Source organism: Delphinapterus leucas, chromosome 1 (assembly GCF_059928025.1).
Source record: "Delphinapterus leucas isolate spDelLeu-1000000601 "Yukka" chromosome 1, BTC_Dleu_Yukka2, whole genome shotgun sequence".
Taxonomy (NCBI): domain Eukaryota; kingdom Metazoa; phylum Chordata; class Mammalia; order Artiodactyla; family Monodontidae; genus Delphinapterus; species Delphinapterus leucas.
Genome location: NC_143129.1, coordinates 92,920,939 through 92,947,394, shown reverse-complemented (window position 1 = coordinate 92,947,394; position 26,456 = coordinate 92,920,939). Strand labels below are relative to the sequence as shown.

At 43.8% G+C, this 26,456-nt stretch overlaps 1 protein-coding gene and 1 non-coding gene across 2 annotated transcripts; both read left to right on the top strand.

Annotated features, from left to right (window-relative positions):
• The first annotated feature begins 5,258 nt into the window (after positions 1-5,258).
• Positions 5,259-20,083, top strand: CHI3L2 (chitinase 3 like 2). Its single transcript, XM_022583817.2, is given in 11 exon segments — positions 5,259-5,302; positions 7,574-7,807; positions 8,101-8,157; positions 13,185-13,282; positions 13,285-13,334; positions 13,885-14,009; positions 14,463-14,589; positions 15,861-15,966; positions 15,969-16,042; positions 18,505-18,621; positions 19,411-20,083. Coding segments are annotated over 11 exon segments (1,176 nt in total). The 3' UTR covers positions 19,555-20,083.
• On the top strand, positions 17,099-17,171 carry TRNAD-GUC (transfer RNA aspartic acid (anticodon GUC)). Its single transcript has one exon. It is a non-coding gene; the product is annotated as a tRNA-Asp (tRNA).
• Positions 20,084-26,456: the final 6,373 nt, after the last annotated feature.

Below are 26,456 nucleotides of genomic sequence, written 5' to 3'. Positions count from 1 at the left end.
GATAATCCTTGGAATCACTTTCATTTCTGACTGGCTACAACTCAAGGACCCTAATAAAATTAATTGCTAAAATCCAGACATTATGTTGAGCATAGATTTCAGCCTGGGAAACATGGAGGCACCAACATCCAGTGATGACATGGTTAGTTATTTTTCACACCTTGGTTGCCCTTTGTCAGAAAATCTTCTATAAGTACTAGAAAATTTCTATAAGAAATTTTCTCTAAGTCAAATCTAGTTTATTGGATTAATTATAAGCAACTGAAAAGGTCCTAATAGATCTTTTTCTACTGAAACTATTGAAACCTAATTCTGACTTTTATAGCAAGTCCCCTACTTTACCAAGTTCTAACTAAGCAAATGTGATTATCTCAGAATAAACTCAAATTTGTCTTTTCCCAGGCTACCTATCTCTGACTGTAGCTAGCTCAGCACTCGTCCAATGACAACTACTGGGGAACCATTGATCTACCCTAGTTTCAAAATTATGAAGCTCTGTATTCACCCAAAAAACAAGCACACTGGTTTTCTATATAAATCCTCAGATCTCCATACTGCTTTCTCCTAAACAGATAGATGAACGAATAAACAGAAATGCTTTCCAAAGCCTCATTTTAATTTGCAAGGAGAATGAACTCTTTTGTATGCATGATGTTAATATTATACACAATAATATTTTTCTCTGCTGTGTTTTGTAAACCTCACTGAAGAAACCAGAAGAAAGTTAAAGTTTTCCACACCATTTTCTTGATCCCCTCTCAGTGGGCTGAGCTGAGTGATTTTCATATTGACTCAGGTTCTGTAGGCTTCTGGAGCCATGGAGAATCAGAGTAGGTAGGAATGAACTCCTGACAGATCAAGTTCCATGGTAAATGTTAATAAATATGGCTGAGTCAGCAAAATGGTGGAATAGAAGGTTTCAGCCCTCATCCCCCCACAGAAACATGGATGTGACAATCATTTGTGGATGAAAATACCTGCATAAGGGCTCCAGAATCCAGGTGAGAGATTACAGAACCCGGGTAGAACACAGAAATGAAAAAAAGACACATTGAAGAGGGTAGGGGGGACAGTTTTATTTTACCCGTGCCACCTCTCTCCCAAGCCTACACAGCACCAAGAGCGATGCCTCACCTCACACTTAAGACGGCTTTTATTCCAAAACCCAAAAGATAACAAATGTTGATGAAGATGTGCTTGTACAATGTTGGTGGGAAGACAAATTGATGCAGCCACTATGGAAAACAGTATGGAGTTTCCTCAAAAAACTAAAAACAGAACTACCACGTGATCCAACAATTCCACTTCTAGATATATATCCAAAGGACATGAAGTCAAGATCTGAAGATCCTGAACTTACATATTCATTGGAATATTATTCCCAATAGCTGAGACAAGGAAGTGACATTCATCAACAGATAAATAGGTAAAGAAATGTGGTCTATACATACAATGAAATATTATTCAGCCTTAAAAAAAGGGAAACCTCACCGTTTGTGACAACATGGATGAACCTGGAGGACATTATGCTAAGTTAAGTAAGTCAGACACAGAAGAACAAATTCTGCATGATACCACTTATAAAATGAATCTAAAATAGTCAAACTCATAGAAACAGAGACTGGAATGGTAGTTGCCAGGGACTGGGGAGAGGGGGGGAAAAAAGAAGGTATTAGTCAAGTGTACAAAGTTTTCATTACACAGATGAGTATGTCCTAGATACCTATTGTACAGGATATATAGTTAACAATATCGTAGACTTAAGTTGTTATGAGAATAAATCTTATGTTAAGTGTTCTTATCACAATATAATAATAATAATAGGGCTGGAGGAAACTTTTGGAGATGATGGATAGGTTTAAGGCATTGATTGTGGTGATGGTTTCATGGGTGTATACTTATCTCCAAACTCATCAAGTTGTATATATTAATTATGCACAGCTTTTTATATGTAAAAATGAAATAAAATACAACAGAAAAACATGACCAAGCCCAAGTTCTTCTCTAATTCACAGATACATTTTTAAAAGTGTTATCTTGTTCCAGGGCACATCCAAGCACTTTAAAAAGTGACAGTTATTGTGTTTTCTTCCTGTTCACGAAAGTGCTGTGTGAACATTAAGGAAAACATGGAAATTACAAGGCCTCTGGATTCTTTGATTGAACCAAAGGGAAAGCCAAGCATCCTTCTCCATTCTGTCCTGTTATCAGGATCCAAGTCATATCCTTCTCCATCCTGACCCCCTCTCTTCATCCAGGGATGGCTTCAAGAGCTCATTTAACCTATTGGTCAATTAGTATCTTAAAGGTCAACTCAATATTAACTCCTCCAAAATTAAAACTATTACTTTTGGTGTACACTTTTCCCCTCTACAACATGGCATGATGAATGTTAGCTTTAGTAGTCTATGATTTGGTAACCATAAAAAATGACTCCAGTTCACATTTTGTTTTATTTTACTATCTTGGGGCTATATTTCACATCTAACTCATCTGAGAGGGTCCCTTTAGATGTGGACCCATGCAAAAGAAAACGTTCTCAAGAAATGCATGTGGCATAATATAATGTTATATATTTTAAAAAGCAGAAACCAAAGTGTATATGAGATGTGCTACAATGTTAAACTGCACAGATTCATCAATGAACAGAATATAGGGGCAGAGAATAAAGAAATTTACCTAGTAAATTCGCTACCTGAAAGTGGCATTTCAAATCAGTTAAGAAAAGATGAATTTTTAATAAATAATATTAAAACATGTAGCTAACTATTTGGGAAAAAAGCTCCATCCACAGGCATTAAAGAAAAAATTAACTCCATATAGGTCAAAGATCAAAATGTAAAAAATAAATGACACAGTGTTAGAAGAAAACATAAGTAATTTTTAAAAATATAATCTTGGGTTTAAAAGGCCCGTTTGCTTAAGCAAGATACCAAAGCCAGAACTCATAAAAAAAAAAAAAAGATTGATTTTAACTACATATAAATTAAAAACATTGTGGGCAAAAGCACCACAAACAAAATTAAAACCAAAAAAATCTAAGAAAATATATTTGCAACATATTTGACAAAGCTCTAACACACTTTATATATAAAGGCAGGGCTAATTTATTTATGGTATACAGTTCTTTCAAATAAAAAGGAAAATCCAATAGAAAAATAGACAAAAAAAAATGTAGGCAGTGCTCTGACAACGAAATGCAAATGATTCATAAATTTAAACAATAACACTCATTTAAAAGAGTGCAAATTAAAACAATGAGGTAACATCTATCACCTATGAAATTGGCAGAGATAACAAAGTTGAAAGACGTGCAAAGTCTTTGGAAGGCAGTTTTACAATAACTCTCAAAATTTTAAAATTCAAATACCCTTTGACCTATCAATTCTACTGCTAGGGATTTCTCCTAGAGATAGACTCCTACACATATAAAGAATAGATATTTTCATGGATGTTCATTTTAGCTTTGTTTTAAATAACAAAAGTATCTAGAGATAAGCTAAATGTTGATCAATAGGAAGTGATTAAGTAAACGAAGGTATAGCCATACAATGGAATGCAGTGAAGCCAGTAAAAAGACTGAGTTAGAGACTGATTTGGAAGGATATCTAGGTATATTAAGTGGGAAAGATGTAAAGAAAATGAATATTTTATGCTCCTATTTAGACATAACACTAGATTTCTTAAAAGGTGGACAAGTATGGCTGGTACAGTGAAGTAGCAGGACGTACCGGTTAGAATCATAAAAGCAACTTTACTTTTGGCTCTGGTCCCTTTAAGTTTGCTGCTCAGTGGAGATGGTTCTACCCTCTTCCTGGATTTTTCTTCTGACTTGCAGGTAATAAAATTTCTACAGTCAATATAAGTTACAAACACAATTCAGTTTACTAACCAGTCCCAGATGATAACCAAGACTCCAAACTTGACTGAAAGTTAAATCGGATCCTCTTCCCCAGCTCAGCCTGCTATGGGATGCTGCTTGAACCCACCTTCCTTTTCTCTTTTCTTGCTTTTCTCTTCCGCCCCCTGATTTTCCATCTTGCTATTTTGATTTCTGAGCCAGCTTTAGTCAAAGCCAGGGGAGGGAGAAGAGTGGCAAGAGGAATAGGATAGTTGTCACTTAACTGGTGTGGGCTTAAGAGGGCATCATGCCTCCAGGGCCTGGCAGATGTTTCAAGCTGACATTTTTCCCTCCTGAGAGAATTTGTGCATTTTCCTCCAGCCACTGGTTCCCATCTGTCCCTGATTTTCAAGTATGTCCCTCCAAACAGCAGACTTTCTCTGTTGGGGTCGTATTGCTCTTCCTTGGGCAGAATTTAAGATGGATCCAGGCCATTTTTCTTTTCTGCGTGTGGCCCACTTCTGATGTATGAGAAACAGCAGGTTCAAGGCTGGAGAGAAGTATCCTGGGACTAACACAGAGCAAGAGAACAGAGTCAGGAAGAGTGAGAGACAGAGACACACCCACAGAGAAAGCCAGGAGACTGGAGAGGTAGTCAGGGAGCAGATCGTGTAGGGCCTTGAGAGTCTGTCTGCACCTTAGAATCTGGGGTACAATTCAATTCTAATCTTCAATAAATATTTGTTGAGGTTTTTGTTTTTCTTGTTTCACTCAGTTCTTGTACTTAAGAACTACACAGTCAAGTTGGGGAGATGGACATGTACACCGGTGCACTACAGTACGGTGTGGACACATGAGAAGAAATACAACGTTCTGTGAGCAGAGGAGCCAGCTACCCTGGGCTCAGGGAGAAGCAAAAAAGGTTCCATAGAGAAGGCGTCATTGGATGTTATCAGGTGAAGAAGAGCTGTAGGGTAGGACCACCTGGGATGGTAGCACTGTCTGTTTAGATCATCAAGAATATGCAGGCCACAAGTGACGTGAATATGGAGGGAGGTCAGGGAAAGAAGAAGGAAACAGATCCTGGGTGGTGGAGAAAGGGGATTTGGGAGCCAGAAAGCAGTATGAAGAGGCAACCCAAAGTACCATCTTCTTCCCTTCTCAGGGACCAGATCCCTTCAGGGTGAGACTGGAGGAAAAGGACCTCTCAGTGGTTGTCTCCACTGCAGCTTTTTTTTTGACACTTGGCATTGCACAAATCTGGGTCTCATTGCCAGGAAGTTTCACAAGGCAGATTTGCCAAGGGAAGTCCCCGGAATCTCCTGGACTTCTTCCTGCTTCCTTCCCATAAGAGAGGCTGTTGAAACCTCTAGGGCATAAAAGGCCCAGAGGCATCCCAGGGAAGCTGACCGGGGATATGGGAGAAATCACCGTGGACCAGAAGTCTGTCTCTCTGGGCAGGTGAGCTCTGGGCTGATAATTCAGAAGGAAGTTAATGAGGAGAGAAAGGGTAACATAGGTAACATAGACCTATGGAAGAAGCGGTCGTCTTCTCCTCCTGGGACACAAGTCTCTCTGTTCACCTCCTTATCAAAACCTATCGAGTCAAGGCGACTGCCCTAGGGGACCATCTGATCTTTCCTAGATGGGCAAGGGAGCAGCCGTGGCCAGAGCCCTTCAGACCATCAGGAGTGTTTTCAGTCTGCATTTTCACAGAGCCGCCTCTTATCCAGATTGTGATATACGAGCACTGTCTTGGGAGTCCGATGTTTCATGGGCTCTGCTTTCTGCACATGTTAAAACTTTAGGGAGCCTCACCACTTCTTGTCTTCAGAATGATCTGTTGGGGTAAATGTTTTCTAAAATCCCCCTTTCAACTCTAAAGTTCTGATCCAAAACTCTGGCTTTCATGGTGGCTGGGAATTTGGATGAAGGTGAGGATGACACTAAATAAATAGGGCTATGGGTGAAGAAGGGAAGTTTGCTGGGCCGAGATGGATTATGTCTTACGGAGGAAAAGGAGCCATTTCATCGTGTCTTTCCCTCTTTCTTCCTGCCTATGGTCTCAAGGCATGCCCGCCCACTTGGAAATGGCAAGAGCATTTTAAGTTCCCTGTTGAAGGTCTCCGCTCTGAGCCCTTGGGGGAGCAGCCCACAGGAAGCCGGCACTTTGAAGAAGGGCCTGGAGGCTGACTTAACAGCAGATGTGGCAACCAGAATTCTCCTACCCACTTAGCTGGTGTGTGGAGGGCCAGTTCCCTAAGAGTCATGTGAATCAGGAGAACAGAACCCTTGAATCCAGTTTCCCAGCCCCAAAGTCTGTGGAGAAGGCACAAGCCCCAACAGCTGTCATCCAAATTTTTATCTCATTTTTAACTGCCCTTTTCTCCATTTTCATACCCCCCAAATGTCTTAGTGTGGGTAAGTCTAGACAATGTCCCCAGGGTGGGGGTCATAGTTCAAGGAGTCTTGCCTTTTGGGTGAGGTTTCCAGCATCAGGGTCCTGCCCTTTCCTTCCCTTTCGGAGGGTGAATTAAGGATAGAATGGCCTCATCAGTCCTCCCAGGGGAGGTGTCCTATGGAGAAGAGGCTGGACATGACCTCAGTCATGAAGGCTTAGCGCACTTCCAGAGGCAGCTCACACTCCTCAATTCACCTTGCCTTGTTTTAAGAGTTAGTTATGTGTACACACGGTGACTATTCATTTCAATTCACCCAGGAGAGTTCTGGTTCAAGCTGGTGCCCCAGGGAAATTATTAATAATGCTCCTTTTCACCCTCCAAACTGTCCCATTGGATGATAAAATATTTGGTCACCTTAACTATATTCAATTCCAGACAAGGCTGTGAGCTCCCTGAGTACAGGGACAGCATCAACCTCATTTTAGCTTTCCCAATATCCAGGACAACACTTGGCACAGAGCAGGTGGTTCAATTAATTTCTATTGGATAAATGAATGAGCAAATGAATTCCCAGTCTGGAAAATGTTTCTCTGTAGGGCTGTAGACTCCACAAGGCACCCAGGTGCTGGGGTCCTCAAGGCCCTATAAAAAGACCTCAGTAGCTATGCCTGCAGTGTCCAGAGGAAGTGTAGCTATATTTTGCATGTAGGCACACCCACACACTCACTGCCACAGTCTGAGACAGAGAACCAGCTGTGGCTTAGAAGATTTCCTTCTCACCCACCTCTTAACAGTTTTAGTGGTCTTGTTGCTTCAGGAAGTCAAGTAGTCAATGAGTTACCACTGCCTGGGTCCCCTGGGCTGTGTCCCTTCTGATGTTTGGTTTATATCTCTGCTTCATTTTGTTTCTCTTGATGACTCTGCCAGGTTCTGACACTAACATATTGATGACTCTGAGGTTTTGTCCTGTGTGTCTCTTTGTGCATGCATGGCTCTGCTTCTATCTTTTGAGCCTCTCTCTCTGTCTCTCTGTTTCTGTCTCTCTCACCCACTTCAATGTTGTGTGTATCATCTCTTTTTTTATCCACTGATATTTCTGTGTCATTCATCCATCCATCCACATTGAATCTCAGTGCTCTGGGGATGAGTTCCTTATGGATAATATCTCTGTCTCTCATTGTATCTCTTAACTGGGGTCTGGATGCTCAAGAGCCAGCACTGAGGGCCCAGGTTGAATGACCCTCAGAGGCTCTGGCTGAATAAGCAAAGGAGGCCATGGCTTTTGAGGGAGAAACTTGTGGCATTCTGGGCTCTGAGGCCACCGCACTAGGTTCCCCATTGGCTCTCTTCCCTCTACTCCAGGATCTGCCTACAAACTGGTTTGCTACTTTACCAACTGGTCACGGGACAGGCAGGAACCAGGAAAGTTCACCCTTGAGAGCACTGACCCCTTCCTATGTTCTCACCTCATCTACTCATTCGCCAGCATCAGTAACAACAAGGTCATCATCAAGGACAAGAATGATGCGTTGCTTCCCCAGACCATCAGCAGTCTCAAAACCAAGTCAGTAGGATAGGAGTGGGGAGCATCCAGGGTGGGTTTTGGGGGAGAGAAGATAGTTCTAAACTAGGCCTAAGGCCTTCTAGCTCCATTCATTCATTTGTGTGTTTATTCAAGTGTTTTTCCTTGGGTATAATCCTGATGCTTCCTGATTTTCTCCCCCATGCCTCATCCCTTCACTGAACTTAGTTGCTAAATAGCTGGAGCCCACTTACCCATAATCTAGTCCTAACCCTTTAGGCAAAGTTTTCCCTGGCAGCCAGGAAAGAAATAATCAGCTTATTCTTCTACTCCAGGAATCCCAAACTGAAAATTCTCTTGTCCGTTGGAAGGTATCTGTTTGGTTCCAAAGGGTAAGACCACAATATCTCTATTTTTTGTTTATTCTGCCGTGTAATTTCTAATCATCACTGCTTTTCCTCCTCTTGAAAAGAGACATTGAATTAGGCTTTAGAAAGGTCCTCCCTTGGCTTAGATGGCAAAACTGATCTGAATTTTGTCACAAGTTGAGGCATAGCACTATGTTTGCTTGTGTCTTGGAAGGAACTCTGCAGGAGCTTAACACAAGCTCAGATACTTAAGTCGTGGGAGAAACTGAACTGGAAGCAGTATTTGGTAAACTTTCAATTATTTACACGAAGGTTTTTCACCTAATGGACTATGGGGAGATGCAATTTTTTTAAGGGTTTTGAAGGTTTGACTTTGTACCATGGGGGTGGGTCATGTAGGTGACTTCCACATAAAACCAAGTCCTTAGCAGCCATCAGTGGACCTTGATTTCCTGGGTCATTGTTGTACAGCTGGATGGCCTGGAAGTGCAAAGCAGCATAGGGGCAATCAGGTCTGTTTTGCTTAAAAACAAAATAGTTATTAATATGAGACATCTGTTATAAATTATAATTCCTATTCACAGGAAAATGATACTCCATTTGCATCAAGCTAAATAAATACAAATATGTAAGGAAGAAAGTCACCTGTTTTTGCAATTTTTAAATGCAGTTAATCTAATTTTGAATTTCTTCTGCTTTAATTTTTTTTTAAAGTGCCAACATTTTAAAAAGTCCAGAGATCTTAATCTCAGTCAGCAGAGGCTTTCCGCTTTCACGAGAAGTCTGATAAGACATCTTTCTCGTGTAGCAGGTCAGTACTCTTTACAGCTGGAGTAAGCAGAGGAAAGAAGTAGCATTAGAAGACCTATGTAGATGAGTGACCTAGGGAAAATTAACTCACCTCTCTGAGCTCAGTTTACCCATCTGTAAGATGTACATCACAACATCTACTTCATAAGGTGCGTGCAAAACTTCGAATGAGGTAACGTATGTCATGTGCCTGACTTAGTTATCGACCAGTAAGTGTCAACTTTTTCTTCTCCTTTTTTTATACTGAATATTTTCATCTATGAGATAAGAGGGCTGACCTAATTAATTTCTAAAGTCTCTACCAGCTCAAAACTTGTAGAATACTTAGTAAAGCAATTTCCACACACATAAAGAAAAAAGATCAACCTACCTAACTTATCTGGTTCTGCATTAACCTCACCATGAACTCCTTTTAATTATTAATGGGTTTTCATGGCAATTATCCATCTGATTCCCAAATTCTCTCTCATTCATAATACCTGCTTATCTTTGATTCAATTAAAAATATCTTCATTCATTCATTCTTACATGCATGCATTCATTTATTCAATAAATAATTTATTGAGTACTTATTGTATATTAGTGTAGTGGTTAAAAGTAGGACTTTGGAGATAAACAAATTTGGTTTGGCTTTCTCTTTAGCTATATGCAAGCTGCATGCAAGTTGTTTAACTTCAGGCAATTTCTTTTTTTCTTTTTTCTTTCCTTTAGGCAATTTTTTTAATGTCTCTATGCTTCAATTAAAAAAAAAAAAAACTACACAATGAGGCAAATAACAGAATCAACCTAAGGATGAAGTTGTGAGGGCAGGCAATGCAAGCAAACTGTTTAGGTAGTGCTGATGTGCAAAAAGGACCTAATGGTTGCAATAATTATTGTTGTATATTAACGTTGTCATTATTATTAGGTAAATGCCAGGCTTTGTGCCAGGTGCTATGCAGCAATACTTAAAAATATGTAATGCACAGACTTGCTTCTAAATTTCTAAAGAATGTTTGTCTTTCCTAAAATTGGAGGTTTCTGCCCAGAACATCAGATGCAACTGCTCCCTAAAAGAGGTATCCTTGCTTTTCTTCTAATCACTGTGAGCACTTCTGAAATATAAGAATAAAGTTACAAACCTACTTCTACCATGTTTTTCAGATAATAGTCCAAGTTTTGCTATCTCCTCCACTGTGCTGCTGAGATACATGCAGGAACCAAATCCTCAATTTAATTTTTTTTCTTTTTTTTTTAACATCTTTATTGGAGTATAATTGCTTTACAATGGTGTGTTAGTTTCTGCTTTATAACAAAGTGAATCAGTTATGCATATACATATGTTCCCATATCTCTTCCTTCTTGCGTCTCCCTCCCTCCCACCCTCCCTATCCCACCCCTCTAGGTGGTCACAAACCACCGAGCTGATCTCCCTGTGCTATGCGGCTGCTTCCCACTGGCTATCTATTTCACATTTGGTAGTGTATGTATGTTAACGCTACTCTCTCACTTCGTCCCGGCTTCCCCTTCCCCTGCTGTGTCCTCAAGTCCATACTCTAGTAGGTCTGTGTCTTTATTCCTGTCTTACCCCTAGGTTCTTCATGACATTATTTTTTTCTTAAATTCCATATATATGTGTTAGCATACGGTATTTGTCTTTCTCTTTCTGACTTACTTCACTCTGTATGACAGACTCTAGGTCCATCCACCTCACTACAAATAACTCAATTTCGTTTCTTTTTATGGCTGAGTAATATTCCATTGTATATATGTGCCACATCTTCTTTATCCATTCATCCGATGATGGACACTTAGGTTGCTTCCATCTCCTGGCTATTGTAAATAGAGCTGCAATGAACATTTTGGTACATAACTTATTTTATTTTATTTTTTTTGTGGTACGCGGGCCTCTCACTGTTGTGGCCTCTCCCGTTGCAGACCACAGGTTCCGGACGCACAGGCTCAGTGGCCATGGCTCACGGGCCTAGCTGCTCCGCGGCATGTGGGATCTTCCCAGACCGGGGCACGAACCCGTGTCCCCTGCATCGGCAGGCAGACTCTCAACCACTGCGCCACCAGGGAAGCCCCATGACTCTTTTTCAATGATGGTTTTCTCAGGGTATATGCCCAATAGTGGGATTGCTGGGTCGTATGGTAGTTCTATTTGTAGTTTTTTAAGGAACCTCCATACTGTTCTCCATAGTGGCTGTATCAATTTACATTCCCACCAGCAGTGCAAGAGTGTTCCCTTTTCTCCACACCCTCTCCAGCGCTTATTGTTTCTAGATTTTTTATGATGGCCATTCTGACCTGTGTGAGATGATATCTCATTGTAGTTTTGATTTGCATTTCTCTAATGATTAATGATGTTGACCATTCTTTCATGTGTTTGTTGGCAATCTGTATATCTTCTTAGGAGAAATGTCTATTTAGGTCTCCTGCCCATTTTTGGATTGGGTTGTTTGGGTTTTTTTTGTTATTGAGCTGCATGAGCTGCTTGAGAAATGGAAATAAAAATAAACAAATGGGACCTAATGAAACTTAAAAGCTTTTGCACAGCAAAGGAAACCATAAACAAGACCAAAAGACAACCCTCAGAATGGGAGAAAATATTTGCAAATGAAGCAACTGGCAAAGGATTAATCTCCAAAATTTACAAGCAGCTTAATTTAATATTGATTGAAACAAATGAATTCAAGACTCTAAATCTGTCTGGGGATGGGAGGTGTTGTGAGAGGTGGGAAGTGATACAAGTCAAAGGATATGTCCTCTGGAAAATACCAATATCTTGTCTATAGCTTTGGATTTTAAATACTGTTGGTGCCCTCTTTGTGGGCAGCTAAGAATCAACTTCCTGGCTTAAGAATTCTAGTTCAGATAAAAGCTCTTGAGGGGCTGCTGCTTTCAGGGTCCTCCTGGCTTTTCACCAGAAGCCCTGGGACTGGGGAGATCTGGGTTGCTAATTCGTGCCTGGGTTTATTGTTTGGGGAATGTGAAGTCCAGCTCTGCTTTCATGAAGCTTGCCAAAATGTGATTACTTTGAGATAGATGAGGCAGGATCAGTATCTTCAATCCCAATTTAGAGATGGCCAGACTGAAGCCAGAGAGCTGGTTAGTGAACAAAATGTCACTAGAAATGACTGTGACCTGGGACTTCCCAGGACCACCCAGATTTCCCAATCCTAAGCCCACCACAATGCAAACTGCTTTCTCAAGGGTGTAAGATGTTAAAGAAAACCAGAGCTGGACAGTAATTAAAGAGGTAAAAATAGCTTTTATTCAGGAAATATTATAAGAGGGGAAAGGAGACCTCAGTATAGTACTGGGCTCAATTCTGGATACAGCAGGGGCAAGTGGGGAGGTATAGCCAAGGAACAGGTTGCAGGTGCGGGTTGGTGGATGGAAAAAGAGGGAACATTAGAGGTAGGGAGATTCTTGCTAAACTGACTCAACAGAACTCTTGCTGAAGGCAGGCCAGGGTGAACAGATATCACCTGGGGGATGGCAGGGGAGGAGGAATTTGATCAGATATTGAAGAAGATCTGATATCAAGGGTGGGGCAGTCTCATTAAACTGACTTAGGATTCTCTTTTTAAACATCTTTATTGGAGTATAATTGCTTTATATTGTTGTGTTAGTTCCTGCTGTATAACAAAGTGAATCAGTTGTACTGTATACACATATCCCCATATCCCCTCCCCCTTGTGTCTCCCTCCCACCATCCCTATCCCCCACCACCAGGTGGTCACAAAGCACCGAACTGATCTCCCTGTGCTATGCGGCTGCTTCCCACTAGCTAGCTATTTTACATTTGGTAGTGTATATATGTCCATGCCACTCTCTCACTTCATCCCATCTTATCCTTCCCCCTCCCCGTGCCCTCAAGTCCATGACTTAGGATTCTTGCTAAAACTGCACTCTGCAAAGATAGGCACAGAAGTCCAAGGTCAAAGACTAATTGAGAAGAGGGTTCAGAGGAGTCTGGCTAAAGTTTGGTCAAGGAGCGTCTTTGTTAAAGGCAGCTCCATTACCCTGCAGAAAGGTCTGCAGAGAACCCAATTGTCCTCTGCCCAATCCAATCAATTTTCTGGCCCAACAATCCTTCCTCTCCTCTTTTGTTCCAAAAGAGGCAGGGGTTGGGATAGATAAGTGGTGAGAATATATTGGGGAACGGAAGACTATTTCAGGATTTCTGTGAAAAATATGTTGTGCAATGGTAATTATTTCCTCTTGCCAAAAGCACCTGTATTGCTTCTACCCAGGTTCCACCGCATGGTTGATTCTTCTACATTACGCTTGGAATTTATCAACTCTGTAATCCTGTTTCTGAGGAACCATAACTTTGATGGGCTGGACATAGCTGTATTTACCCATATCTGAAAGACAACACTTATTTCACTGTGCTGATTCTTGTAAGGCAAACTCTGTGGTACCCTTAGTACCTTAACAAGTGGAACCCATGGCCACACCAGGAGAAAAAAAGGAAGAGATTGGCTCTGGCTTGAAGACAGTCCCTTTCTTCCAGAAGCCCCCACTGATGAAGGAAAAGCCCTTGGTCCTAGTTTAGGGCAAGGACAACATCAGAGAACAGAGCCTCCTTATACAATAAACAACACTGAAACAAAGCAACACCCACATAAAAGATTGTGGGACCATAGAATCTCCTGAGCACTGAAAGAGTCTCACAGATAGATGTTCTATCAGATAGATTAGAGAATCCATTAGGAGGAAACTCAGTTTTTCCTGGGTACAATGTGACTGGTTGTCCTCCTACCTAATGTGGAGATTTCCTGACCACAAGGCAGGAGGCATCCCCATGTGGGAATGGGGAGAAAAGATTTGATCTTTCCATCTAATGCTGTTTCCATCTAGAAATGTCCTATCAAGCAAGAACTTTAGCGCTTTCCTCTGGGAGGGAAAATTGACCTCTTCTGGGGTTTTTTTGTTTGTTTGTTTTCATAGGAGTTAGCAGAAGCCTTTCAGCAGGACTTTGTAAAATCCACCAAAGAAAGGCTTCTCTTGACTGCAGGAGTTTCCACAGGGAGACATATGATTGACAACAGCTATCAGATCAAGGAATTGGTAAAGTAAGTGCATTGGAGCACCCCCTCCATCTCTCTGCCTCCAGCCTGGCCCATGCAAGTGATGCATGCCAGTATGTCTGAGGGATGAAGGGAAGAGGGAGAGCATGAAGGCCACTATCCTAACCACATCATCTGGGCAGGAACTTTTCCTCTATGGCTAATTTCAATCCTTCTAACAGCATCCAAAGCCCAAAACAAATATGTATACAGTTGACCCTTGAACAAAGCGAGAGTTAACCCACATGTAATTTATAGTTAGCCCCTTGTATCCATGTTTCCTCCAAATCTGTGGATTCAGCCAACCACAGACCATGTAGTACTGCAGTATTTACTGTTGAAAAATACCCTTGTATAAGTGGACTGTGCAATTCAAACCCACAATGTTTCAAGGGTCAACAGTAGTTGCTCCCACCTCTGCTCATCACAGAATCTTTTCCTTTGCTTTTGGCAATCTAGAGAACTGGATTTCATCAACCTCCTTTCCTTTGACTTCCATGGGTCTTGGGAAAAGCCCCTCATCACTGACCATAATAGCCCTCTGAGAAAGTAGCAGCTGGACAGAGGGACAAGCTCTTACTACAATGTGGAGAGTTATAAGGAGGAAGGGTGGTGGGACACTGGCTGTGGGGCAAGCTGAGGACAGTGCAGCTTGTCCAGAGTTATTTCTGTCTTGAACTGAGGAGGGGATGTGTTGCCAGAGGGACTCAGGTAACCCTGGAAGTTGGTGAGAACGGGGAAAATGCTTTGACCAGGCACAGTAAAATGTCACCAGGAAAATGTCAGAGGACCTCATATTTGAAGCGCCCTAAGCTTTGTCTCTGGCCCAAGGTGTCAGCCACCCCAGTCTTCTCTTAATTCTCCATCTTTGATACATTTCCTAGTGCCCACATGGATGTACAGGACTTGGTACTCTGCTGTGTCTGTCCACATTCCCCACTAATTTGATCTTCAACATAATCCTCTGAGGTTGGCTGGTCAGGAAGCATTACTCTCACTCCACAGATGATGAAATGGAAGCCTGGCAAATTAATTGGCTGTTCAAGGTCATGCTGATGTGAAGGTCCTGAAAAGTGCTGGCAAATGAAAAATGCAAGGGAAAAATGTCATTAACCAAACAATTTTATTGTTGTGGTACATATATAGAGATGTGTATTCTTAAAATTGGGTGAGAGAAAATGTTGTCTAGGTTGCATATTTCCAGGCCTTCATGTTTAAAATTAAAAAATGGGCCAGTCCAAAGCTGGGTATTCTGATTTCTAGTCTGGGGTTTTCTAGAACTCCGTATGATTGTGTCACATCAAGTTCCCTTCATTCTTTCCTCTCCATTGATTATCTTTAAGGGTAAGGAGACATATCCTCATCTTCTCTAACCCCTTATTCTGTTCTGGAGGGCAGTAAGGCCCCAACTAGCCTCTGACCTCTTACCTAGCCTCTTGGGTCTGATGTCATTGTGAGGCCCCACAGACTAGGGTCTGACGGCCACCTCCCCCCACGCCCGCTTTCATCAGTAACACAACTAGCCATAGTGTAGACAAACTCCATAGGCAATTGACTCAAAGGGGAAAGAAAGATGGCGACAACTTTGATTTCATGTTTTCTAGGTCACTTGCCTGATTTCTTTCGTGACCCATTGTTCAGTTTTCTTTCACGATTAGAAAAAGCTGAATTGGTCTCAGTGCTGAAGAGCATTAAGTGCATTAGAATAAGCACTCTGGTTCTGGTGGGACCCTCCATAGCCACTGATGTAGAAAGGGAATCAAGGAGTCACTTCTGTGAATTTGGGCTGGAGACTCAGAAAGGTCTGACACCTTTCTTTCCCATACACACTGTGCCTCAGTCTACTTCTCTTTCTAGGAATATGCTGTGGGATACTGGATAAACAAAGGGATGCCTGTGGAGAAGGTGGTCATGGGCATCCCAATGTATGGACGTTCCTCTACACTGGCCTCTGCAGAAAACACTCGGGGGCCCCTGCCCCTGGTCCTGGAGCTGCTGGCCCCATCACCAAGTTTTCAGGCTTCCTGGCTTATTATGAGGTACCTGGAACCACCCTGTGCCTTCAGCTGCCCCCTGTCTCTGGGTAGGAGTTCCAGCTTCAATCTGACAATAATAAAGTATCACATCCTGAATGCTGGGAAGGGAAGTATGGAGTACTATTGGAGCATGTAAGAGAAGCTCCTCCCTCTGACTTGGGAGGGAGTCGGTGAATGCTTCCTGGAGGAAGTGAGGTTAGCTGACATCTGGAGAGGAGGTGGAACAAGTGAGGAGTGGGGATGTGTAGAGCAGGTATGGGAGATTGAAAAGGGAGACTGTCCTAGGTTTCTGACTTGGGCAATTATGTGGATGGTAATGCCATTTTTACTGAGTTGGGTTAGGAAGGAGCAGAGTGGGCATTGGTCTCAATCATGAGATCAGTTTTGGTCATTCTGAGTTTGAGGAGCAAGTGGGACATCCAAATGCCTGTGGGACATATAGATAAAAAGTGAGTGGTTAGGTATATGGGTTTGGATCACAGGAGGTCCTTCTGTGCTAGAGATGTAGATTCTAAAATCATCAGCATAAAGACGGTATTTGAAGCCAAAGCGTGAGATGTGACAAAACTCAAGGACCTCCTGCACCTAAGACATAGGCAGAAGAGGAGCCCACTAAGGAAACTGACAAGATCAACAGAAGCTTGGCAGAACCCATACTGTCCTGTGCCAAAGACCTTAGAGAAGAGGGTGTTTCAAGAAGAGAGGAGTGGTCAAATGTGTCCGATTCTGTCCAGAAGTCAGACAGACTTAACATCACAGAGATAGCAGTCAAAGGTGTTCGGCTGATTGGACCATCATTTCTTTCTGCCCCTCAATCTAAAAAAAAAAAAAAAGTTTTTTTTTAATGTATAGGAAACACTAAGAATCAAACAATAATTCAACCAACAGAAACTCTTGGGACCCTGCCATATCATAAAGACTGGGTACTGTGAGAGCTAGAAATAAGTAATTCTTCATCCTTGTCTCAAAGGGCTTACTGTCAAGGTGGAAAGAATGTAGAGTGCATTCATAATATAACGAGTTAAATAAGGGTTTAAAAACAGGATAACTATGGGGAATTCCCTGGCGGTCCAGTGGTTAGGACTCCGTGCTGTCACTGCTGAGGGCCCAGGTTCAATCCCTGGTTGGGGAACTAAGATCCTGTAAGCTGCGTAGTGTGGCCAAAAAAAAAAAACTTAAAAAGAAACCCAAAGATAACTATAATAGTTAATAAAATTATGTAGGTATTGCAAAATGAGATGTGATTAAGTGGCCAATGTGGAGGGTCATGAGTTCAAAGATGGGTAACAGGGTAAGAGAGATACATGCTGGCCCTTGAAGGATGGGAAGGAGTTGGATCAGGTAAGGAAAGTATAATATCTTACATCTTGGTTTCCCCTTGGAGTCCTAGTCTAGCCTCTTGTCACTGGCGTGGGCAAGCTATAAACCCCTACTGAGGGACTTGGCATCCACTGAGGTACTCAGTGAGTGTAATGTTCAATTTTTCCTCTCTTCTCACACAGGGGAATGATTGAGGCACCTTGTTCAGTTGGCAGGGGGAAAGGGGCATGGGTCACCATGGTAGTCCTCACTGAATCATTTAATATAAGGGATAAGAGAAGTCAGTGCTCAGAATCTGCTGGTAGGATTTTAGTACGGACCACTGGATACACAGTTCCCTATTTCATGGAAAATTTAATTTGATTGTTCAGTTTACCACGCTAGATCATTATAATTTTGACAAACTGGTATTTGCTTAAATATTCAACTTTCCATTTTCTACCCCCTTTGAGGCAAACGTGAGTGTAAATAATCTAAAAAATGTAAGCAAGATCCAAAATGAGTTTTCTACATGACCTTAAAATACATTTTTTTCCACTGAAGATTTATCTCTTTTAGTAGCTCTTACTTATGCTAACAGAAAGAGAAAATAGCTGATGATAAAAGTGGGGATCCCAACACAGGCACATTGGGAAGGGGAGAGGGGAGAGGGAGAGCAGCAGGATTGAAGCAGGGATAATCTACAAGGTGGGGGGAATGATGGTGATTGTCATTGTAATGCTACATATTTATAAAGCACTTTACTGTTTTCAAAGTTGTTTTTTTCCTAACGAGTGTTAGTTCATTTGATCCTAACAACAATATTGTAAGATAGGTGTATAGGAGACATAATTATAATAGTTTCCATTCTGCAAATGAAGACATGGGAAGATTTACTGGTCAGTGCTGAGGTCTGATGTGGAACTCAAGTACTGTCTGCCCTCTAGCTGTTTGTGGCTCCTCCTGATGAGGACTTAGCACAAACAATTCCCAAAGGTTCACCTTGGACCATCCATTCTGTATGCTGTATCTGGTCATTTCTCTCATTGATCCCTGGAGTGAAGATTCTGTTGTCCCCAAGACCCTAGTGTCTTACCTGTCCCTTCTATTTCTAAATTTCAAGAAGAACCCATTACTGACCCTCTTGTTCCTCCTTCCCCTGACAGATCTGCCACTTCCTGAAAGGAGTCAAGATCACGAGGCTCCAGGATCATCAGGTTCCCTATGCAGTCAAGGGAAACCAGTGGGTGAGCTATGATGATGTGGAGAGCGTGGAGACCAAGGTAGGTAGGCAAGAGGCTCTGGGACAGCAGAACACTCATGCGGGTGGGAATGGGGTGTGAGATCAAATGCCTTAGTAGTCTGTGTGGAAGGAAAGAAGCCTCTGGGGCTCCATTCTTGGATGGGATCCAGTGGCCTCTGTGGCTCAAACCTAGTAGTGACTCTAAGCCACACCTGTGAGCACCTATGGTACATGTGGGAGAGGTGGAAAGGACGCAAGGAAGAATTAAGAATAAGGGGAGAAGCGAGGAGTGGAGAGGAGGTAGGAGGAGAAGGGAGAGGGAACAAAGGAGACATTGGTGCCTATATAGAGTAGTTACCCACCCAGTTGATCATCTCAGGAAAAACCCTTCCGTCCTTCTCATGGATTACCTCTCTAGGAGACTCCAAATTTCTGAGCCTACCAGTTCTTAGATCTTGCTAAGACCTTTGCCTTCCAGGCTTAGAGCAGGACAAAGGCATCAATGTAATTGACAACCCAATTGTAATTCAAATCTTGCTAGTGGCTTCCTAGTTCCCACTCCTCATACCGGAGCCTCTAGTGTTTCAGAGCCTCCAAGAACACTGAACCTAGGGTGTGGTTATTCCATGAGAAGTGGTTAATAGTGGGTGGCCTTCTCTTCATTTTATAAGCCTCCCTAAGTGACCTTTCCCTTCAGGGAATCCATGACTCCATAGGCTATAAGTCTACTTCTGCACTCTAAGCTCAAACCCTCATCTGAACCTGACTTGGGTCTTGGGCCTTTAACAGTCTCTTCTAACCTCTGTATGCCCTTCTGTGCCACCCTCAGGTTCAGTTCCTAAAGAATCTAAACCTGGGAGGGGCCATGATCTGGTCCATTGACATGGATGACTTTACCAGCAAATCCTGCAGCCAGGGCTCCTACCCCCTCTTTCAAGCTGTCAAGAGAAACCTTGGCTCCCTAGGAAGATAACAGAGTCCAGGACAGGCTGGGAGTGGGCGGAGAGCTGGGCAGAGTGGGACACAGGAGACTGGGGGAGATCATCTTCACATATTTGGATTGATCCATTCTTATGTCCTTTGGACCTTCTGCCTTGTTTCCTTATTGATTAGGCTGGTTCTGTCCTTTTGGTGGGCTTCCCATAGATTTTAAAAATATAACAGTAATAATTTGGTTACTATTTATTGAGAACAGTCTGCGCTAAGGGCTTTCTTTTCGTGTAGAGTGGGCATAAACATTGACTCCACCACAAAATTATCAGCCTGTTTTAATTTTCTAAATCAGAATAAATCTGATTTTATGTCCCCCACTCACTGCTAAGAAAGCCAATCTCAGTCGTTAGTAAAGCTCCCTCCCTCTCCACATCCACAGTTGACCTTACTTTAGACATTCAGGAGGTCTCATGGTCATCACTGATGACCAAGCCCACTATTGCCTTAACGGCAGGTGGTTTGGCTCTGCTCCATCCCGGGGTGCCTGGTTCCCCAGGTGAATCGTACACATATCCTCTTGTGCAGGTGAGAGCCAGTTGCTGACCAACCAGCTGTGCTGACATCCATTGCAATGGAGGAGCAGGAGACTGGGAATCACTGCAGACAGACAACTGGAGAGGACTGGCCATGTTGTCCTGGAGAAAGGCCCAGAACAGTTTGAAATCTCCTAGACTATATGACTGGGCAGCAGCTTTCCAACTCTGAACATCTATGGCTTAGTAAATTGACTCAGGCCTCAGGTTACTGACTTGGGCTTTGAAATAGTCTTTCTTTTGTACCCAGATTTAACTCGTAGCTGAGCAGGCAAGGAGCTGCCTGCCCCTCCTCTGCAGGAATTCCTGAGTGAGAGTCTCAGAGGTTAGAAGACGCTCTCCAGATGTCTCTCCTCCAAGCCACCCCTTGACTTTCTCTCAGACTTCAGACTGGGCCTGGCTTTGTTCTCCTGCAACTGCTCACTTGTTGTCCTGAAGCACAATAAAAGAAGCATTTGCTCCAGTCAGTGTGGCCTCATTTGTGCAATCTTTGACCTTCTGGTATAAGGTTGTCCTGTCTCACCATTTGTGGCACCCAGGGCTGGGGTACAAATGGAGGCCTGCATATCGTATGTCTAAATATTTAAATGAGCCCAGTATTAAAATATGGTTTGTATTCTTAACAAGTATGATTTCACAATGACCTAAAAGAGCAGGTTTGAATTTAGAATTCTCCGACTCCTCGGAATTCTGCACCAGCAAGCGGCAGCTTGTGCTCTTGGTTCCCAGCCCATGTGCAACACCCTTCTCTTCCCATCTCCATCCCTGTCCCACAGAGCAAGGACCTCACATACACACTTTGCATCCAAGGTTTGTCTACACCCCACCCCACCCCAACACACACACACACACACACATCCTCTAGCAGGTGTGTTCACACTAGCATTGTGGTTCACACTCAGGATCATGGGACCAGGAAACAGGGCTGTGCAGGCCCTGAAAGTGGGCACAGGCTGTTTGGGCTATTTGAGCAGGAGTCCTGGGTATCTGGATTGGGGTTTAAAAGAGCAGGGATGTGGGCTTCAGGTGGATGTGCCCTTAGCCCTGCAGTCTTCTCACCTCACGGTGAGGGGTGCAGCTGGAAGAGGACAAGAATGGAGCCATCAAAAGCAGGGGGTAGCAAACTGCGGCCGATGGGTCAAATCTAACGCACTGATTTTTTTTGTAAATCAGATTTTATGGGAACACAGCTGTGCCCATTTTTGTTTACGTATTGTCTATGGCTGCTTTCTCTCTACAGTGGCAAGGTCAAGAACTTGCAACAGATTCGGTATGGCCTACAAAGCCTAAAGTATTACTATCTGGCCCTTTATGGAAAAGTTTGCAATTCTTCCTCTAAAGCATGGTGCTCGAAGCAGGGAGTAAGGCTGCTTGAAGTCTAAGGCTGTTTCTGAGTTCAGAATAAATTTCAGGATAAATTGTGTTTCCCCTCATTCTCCCACTACTCTTCCAATCCTTTCCTTATTGAAAAATGATTTTTATTCTAAACTTTCTTTTTTTTGGCTGCGCGGCATAAGGGATCTTAGTTCTCCAACCAGGGATTGAACCAGTGTCCCCTGCAGTGGAATCGCAGAGTATTAACTACTGGACTGCCAGGGAAGTCCCTTATCCTAAACTTTGAACAAGACTTTCATTTGCATATTTAAACCTCATGGCTTATGAAGGAGGTATTTAAGCCCAATTTGCAGATGAGCTGACTGGGGCTCAGGGAATGTAAGATCATATATCTAAGTGGTGACAGCACTGATCTCGGAGAGACAGCAGTGAACGGTGGCTGGAAGCGAGATCTTAGTTCCCTGACCAGGAATTGAACCTGGCTAACCTGGATGAAAACAAGGAATCCTAGCCCCTAGACCCCCAGGGGCTAGAGGCTAGAAGCAAAATTCCCCCGGCCCTTGCTCCCACTGAAAAATGTATTTCTCAAGGAGGAAAAACTGTAAAACCAGGTACAAAGTTTATTATTAGAGACACAGTACAACAAATAGGAGAGCCCACGGAGAAACAGTTTGTTTAGTTAAGAAAGAAGCAGGGCAAAGATACACACCAGGAGAGAAAGGGTGTGGGCGTCCTCCTTAATGAGGAGTGCAGTAAAGAGGCGGTTAAGCCATTTATATCGGGCAGTTCTTCCGGGTCTTTGGTTACCTGTGGCCAACTACCTGGTTTCTTTTTCCACACCTGACCTGTCCTAGGACCCTCCCCAACAGGTGTGCACTACTTTTTCCAAGATGGATTCCAGCCAAGAGGCCTATGGGGGGCCTTGGCAGCACCTATTCTGGGGTGGTGCCCCCTCCTGTTTGACCAACAAGGAGTCTTTCTGTGTATATGCAGTATCTCCCTTGACCCAAGGATGGTAAATATGTGACCTCTTGATCTTTTACTCAAGCAGGGTTTAACCCTCTCTGTCCCTGCCATAACTGTTATCTTAAAGTGTCCACAGGAGGCAAAGTCCAGCTATTTACCCTGTTCCTGTTGTTATTTCCATCTCGAAGGGCAAACAGGAGGCTGGTTGCAAGTATCTAGTCTAGAGCCCACACGCCTCCTTCCTCAAGAAATGTAAACAGGAGGCTAGTTGTAAATGTCTAGCCTGGAACCCGTCTATCTCCTGCCTCAGCACCAGAATTTCTGCAGATGAAGGGGCTTAGAGGTGGCTACATGATCCGAAGGTGGGTGAGAGCGGGAGTACTAGGGGATTTATTCCTTTATGGTTGAGAAAACATTCGATGTACATATGAAAAAACAGGGGTGGCAAACGCTGCTGGAGACTAGGGGGAACTTTGTGCCCAAGGCCCCCTAAATGCTGCCCCAGAGCTCAGGTCTTCTTACTATAAGGTATACGTTGTTTGGGGTACCTCTCTGGTTTTCTAACTCTGGCTCAGTCCTTTGCTTCCTCAGGTTGTTGCGTTCTTGAGAAGCAGAAGAGTGAAATGATTAAGAGCACAGTCAGGAGTCAGACTGCGTGGATTCACATCCTGGCTTTGTCACTAACTTACTGTGTGACTTTGGTCAAGTTACTTACCTTCTCTGTGCTCCACTCTTCTCTGTAAAATGGGGATAATAAGCGTGCCTGCTGCCGGAGATATGAGGGGTAAGTAAGGTAATATTTGCAAAGAATTTATGCTAGTACGTGACACATCAAAAACATTATTTGTGTCTGTTGTTACTTGGATTATCATGGACAGCTGTCCAACACAGTTACCTTGGCCTCGCATGGAGCCCAAGAGTCCATCAAAGGTCTATGTCTTGGGCTCCAAGCCCTGAACTCTATGGATTCCTTTCTCACACCTGCTGTGAGGAGAGAACCCTTTGCTTTGCAAATATCCAGGAGTAGATTAAGGAGATTAGGGCCTTCTGTTTAGCTGAGATTGGAGAGGAACTCTGAACAACCTCCTACCCACCCCCCACCCCAGACAACTTCTCTCAGGAGACTTTTTAAGGCTAGGAGTCCTCTGCCAAAGAGGAGCCGTATGTGCCGGTTGTATAGGGTGGTGTGGGTGAGGGATGGTGGAGCAAGAGAACCCAGGTCCCAGAGGCAGGCTGTCTCTGCTTGGGTCTCAGCTCTACTTATTCTCAGTGTGACCTTAGACAGTTAATTAATTTCCCTTAAATCTCAGTTTCCCCAGTCTGTAAAAGGGATGACAATAATCTGCCTCAAAGGGTTGATTTGAGGATTAAATGACTTAATCATCTCTCACATTGCACGTGCTGAATGAATGTGAGCTGTTATTACTATTTTCAAGACTGGGCCAATTCCAGTTAGTTAATGCCTCAAGTGCTTGGCAGTCAATGACTAGAGGCCAACTGAGTCAAAGGCCTGGGAAGGATAACAGCCATGGGATTGCCAGCAGCCCATCATACTTATATTGAAATCTGTAGGAGCCATTCCTGTATTCTCTGTGAACCCAGATTGCCCTTAAATGGGTCTGGATTAGAAGTTCCCAAAGGTCTGATCAGCATCTTTCAGCAGACCTTGAACACTCACCTAGCAGGTCTCTAAACAGCAGGTGTTGCCTGGAGTGCAACCAGCAGTGCCACCCGTCCCAACTGGGATTTTATTTTATTTTATTTTATCTATTTATTTATTTTGCGGTACGCGGGCCTCTCACTGTTGTGGCGTCTCCCGTTGCGGAGCACAGGCTCCGGATGCACAGGCTCAGCGGCCATGGCTCACGGGCCCAGCCGCTCCGCGGCATGTGGGACCTTCCCTGATCAGGGCACGAACCCGTGTCCCCTGCATCGGCAGGCGGACTCTCAACCACTGCGCCACCAGGGAAGCCCCCAACTGGGATTTTAGTCAGACTCAGTGTGTGTCCTGGGGCTGGTGTCAATGCCAGAGGTAAAACCACACCTTTGCTCCTCTCATTGCCTTCTGAGGCTGAGTGACCCTGAGACGCGGTCTGGACATCTGTGATATGGCCTCATAGTGGGCTTCCTGTAGGTGCATCCCCTTCTGTCTGGGCAGCTAGCCTGGGAGTGGAGTGGAGGGAGGGAGGCAGGTCCTAAAACATTGTGATTCTCAGTGCCTCGATCCACGGACATTTTTGTTGCTGTCTTTGCTCTGATTTTTATGGCTCCCTGGGGCCTTGTCCCAGGACTTGCTGCTTCTCCCGTCTGAAGCAAAGCCTAACTATAAATGTCTGCACCCCGTGAATTTCCTCCATCCTCTGAAAACCGAGCAACCTTCAGTTAAACGGAAGCAAGTTTGAAAAGTGATGCTTTCTCACTGCAAACTTGGTGAAACCTCACAAACTGGTAGCCATTACCTGACATCTATTGTTACGATGGAACCAAGGAGTTGGAGGCTGGGCAGGGCTGCCTACCATTGTCTAGCCAGCGATAAATCCTAGTCAAATGGCAGCCTCACTTCCCTTGTCCATACTCCTCCCCTAGAGTCCAGATGGTCTCTTTGGACATGTAGGGCCTACTGTGACCTGTAATGACTTTGAACCCTAGGGCAGCCTTATACCTGTGCCAGATATACCATTTTCCTAAACGTACCTTCAGTCAATAACCTTTTAAGGCTGTTCTTACCGAGTCTCCATAGTGTCTTGGGGTTGATTACCTAAGAAGGAAAACACAGATAAGGTTCAGAGGATAAATGGGAGCCATGTGTCCCCTGCTACCCCTTTATTTCTGGGTCAGAGGAAGGGAGCCTTGCTTGCGGAAGGGAGCCAGGTGCGGGGTGGGAAGGCCTCCAGTGTTCCCTATAAAAAGCTGTCGAGTGCCCATTCAGCCCTGGAACTCGCAATGAGCACTTCCCATCAAAAAGGGGAAATTGCTGATTCTTGCCGGTGAGTCTGTCCCAGGTGGCCCAGTTGAGCTTTCAGAGTATCTGCTTTTTCTCCTCTATTTATTCTACCTCCACCCTCACTCTCTATGCTCCAAGGCTTCCTTATCCCCTTTCTCTCTTGCAGATTCCTTGGGTTCATAAAATAGTGGGGAGGGAAGGAAGGAAGAGAGGGAGAGGAAGAGGAAGGAAGGGCCCACTAATCACCCAAGGGCTTCAGATGGGAAAGAAAATGGATAACTCTGGTGAAGCAGGACAAGGCCATTTCCCCATGTAGGGTGATGGAAGACTTGGGCTAGCCATTCTAGTTCTGATGTACCTGTGGGGAGGAAGGTGACCTCCGCGTCTTACTCTTCCACCATCTTCCTCAACTCCTGGGCTAGCCATTCTAGTTCTGATGCTCTGTGATGCCTCCTCGCTGCCAGCCACAGAGCGGAAACTCAGTGCATACACTTGACCAAGGATTAATCAACTAACAGGAACAGTTAGCAGAAAACTGGATGGGGCAGAGGTTTTTCTGATTGTGTACTTTGGGGATAGGTGTGAGGGTTCCAGGGAGAGAGGCAGACAAGACCTTAAAGAGCTAATGCAGTTCCTCCAGTGCTAACTCATCCCTAGAGATGACGTCACAACTGTGGGTAGGAGCCCAATGAGAATGGTCACTGAGTCAGATAGCACAGCGCATCCTGGGTACAACTGGGTAGCTTGGATGGAAATAAAATTTAGGAGCATAATTTCCGTTGAGAAGTAGAGTGAAACTGGTTCTGGAAAAGTGAGTTCTAGTCCTTAGTGTGAAGGGTATGGCTACCTGAGGGGGCCCTCTGCCTGCCCTCCCCTACTCCACCTCTGGTGCCTCCTCTGCCCTTCTCCACCACTTTGGTTTATCTTTAGGGTCTGTTCATTCAATACATATGGACAGAGGGTTGACCATGTGCCAGGCACTGGGCTGGGTAGTGGGGATTCAGCGGTGTAAGCACAGTCCCTGCCCTCAGGGAGTTCATATTCTAGTGGGCAGACCAATAAACAATTAGTGCTTTCAGGGTGAAACATGCTGTGATAGGGATA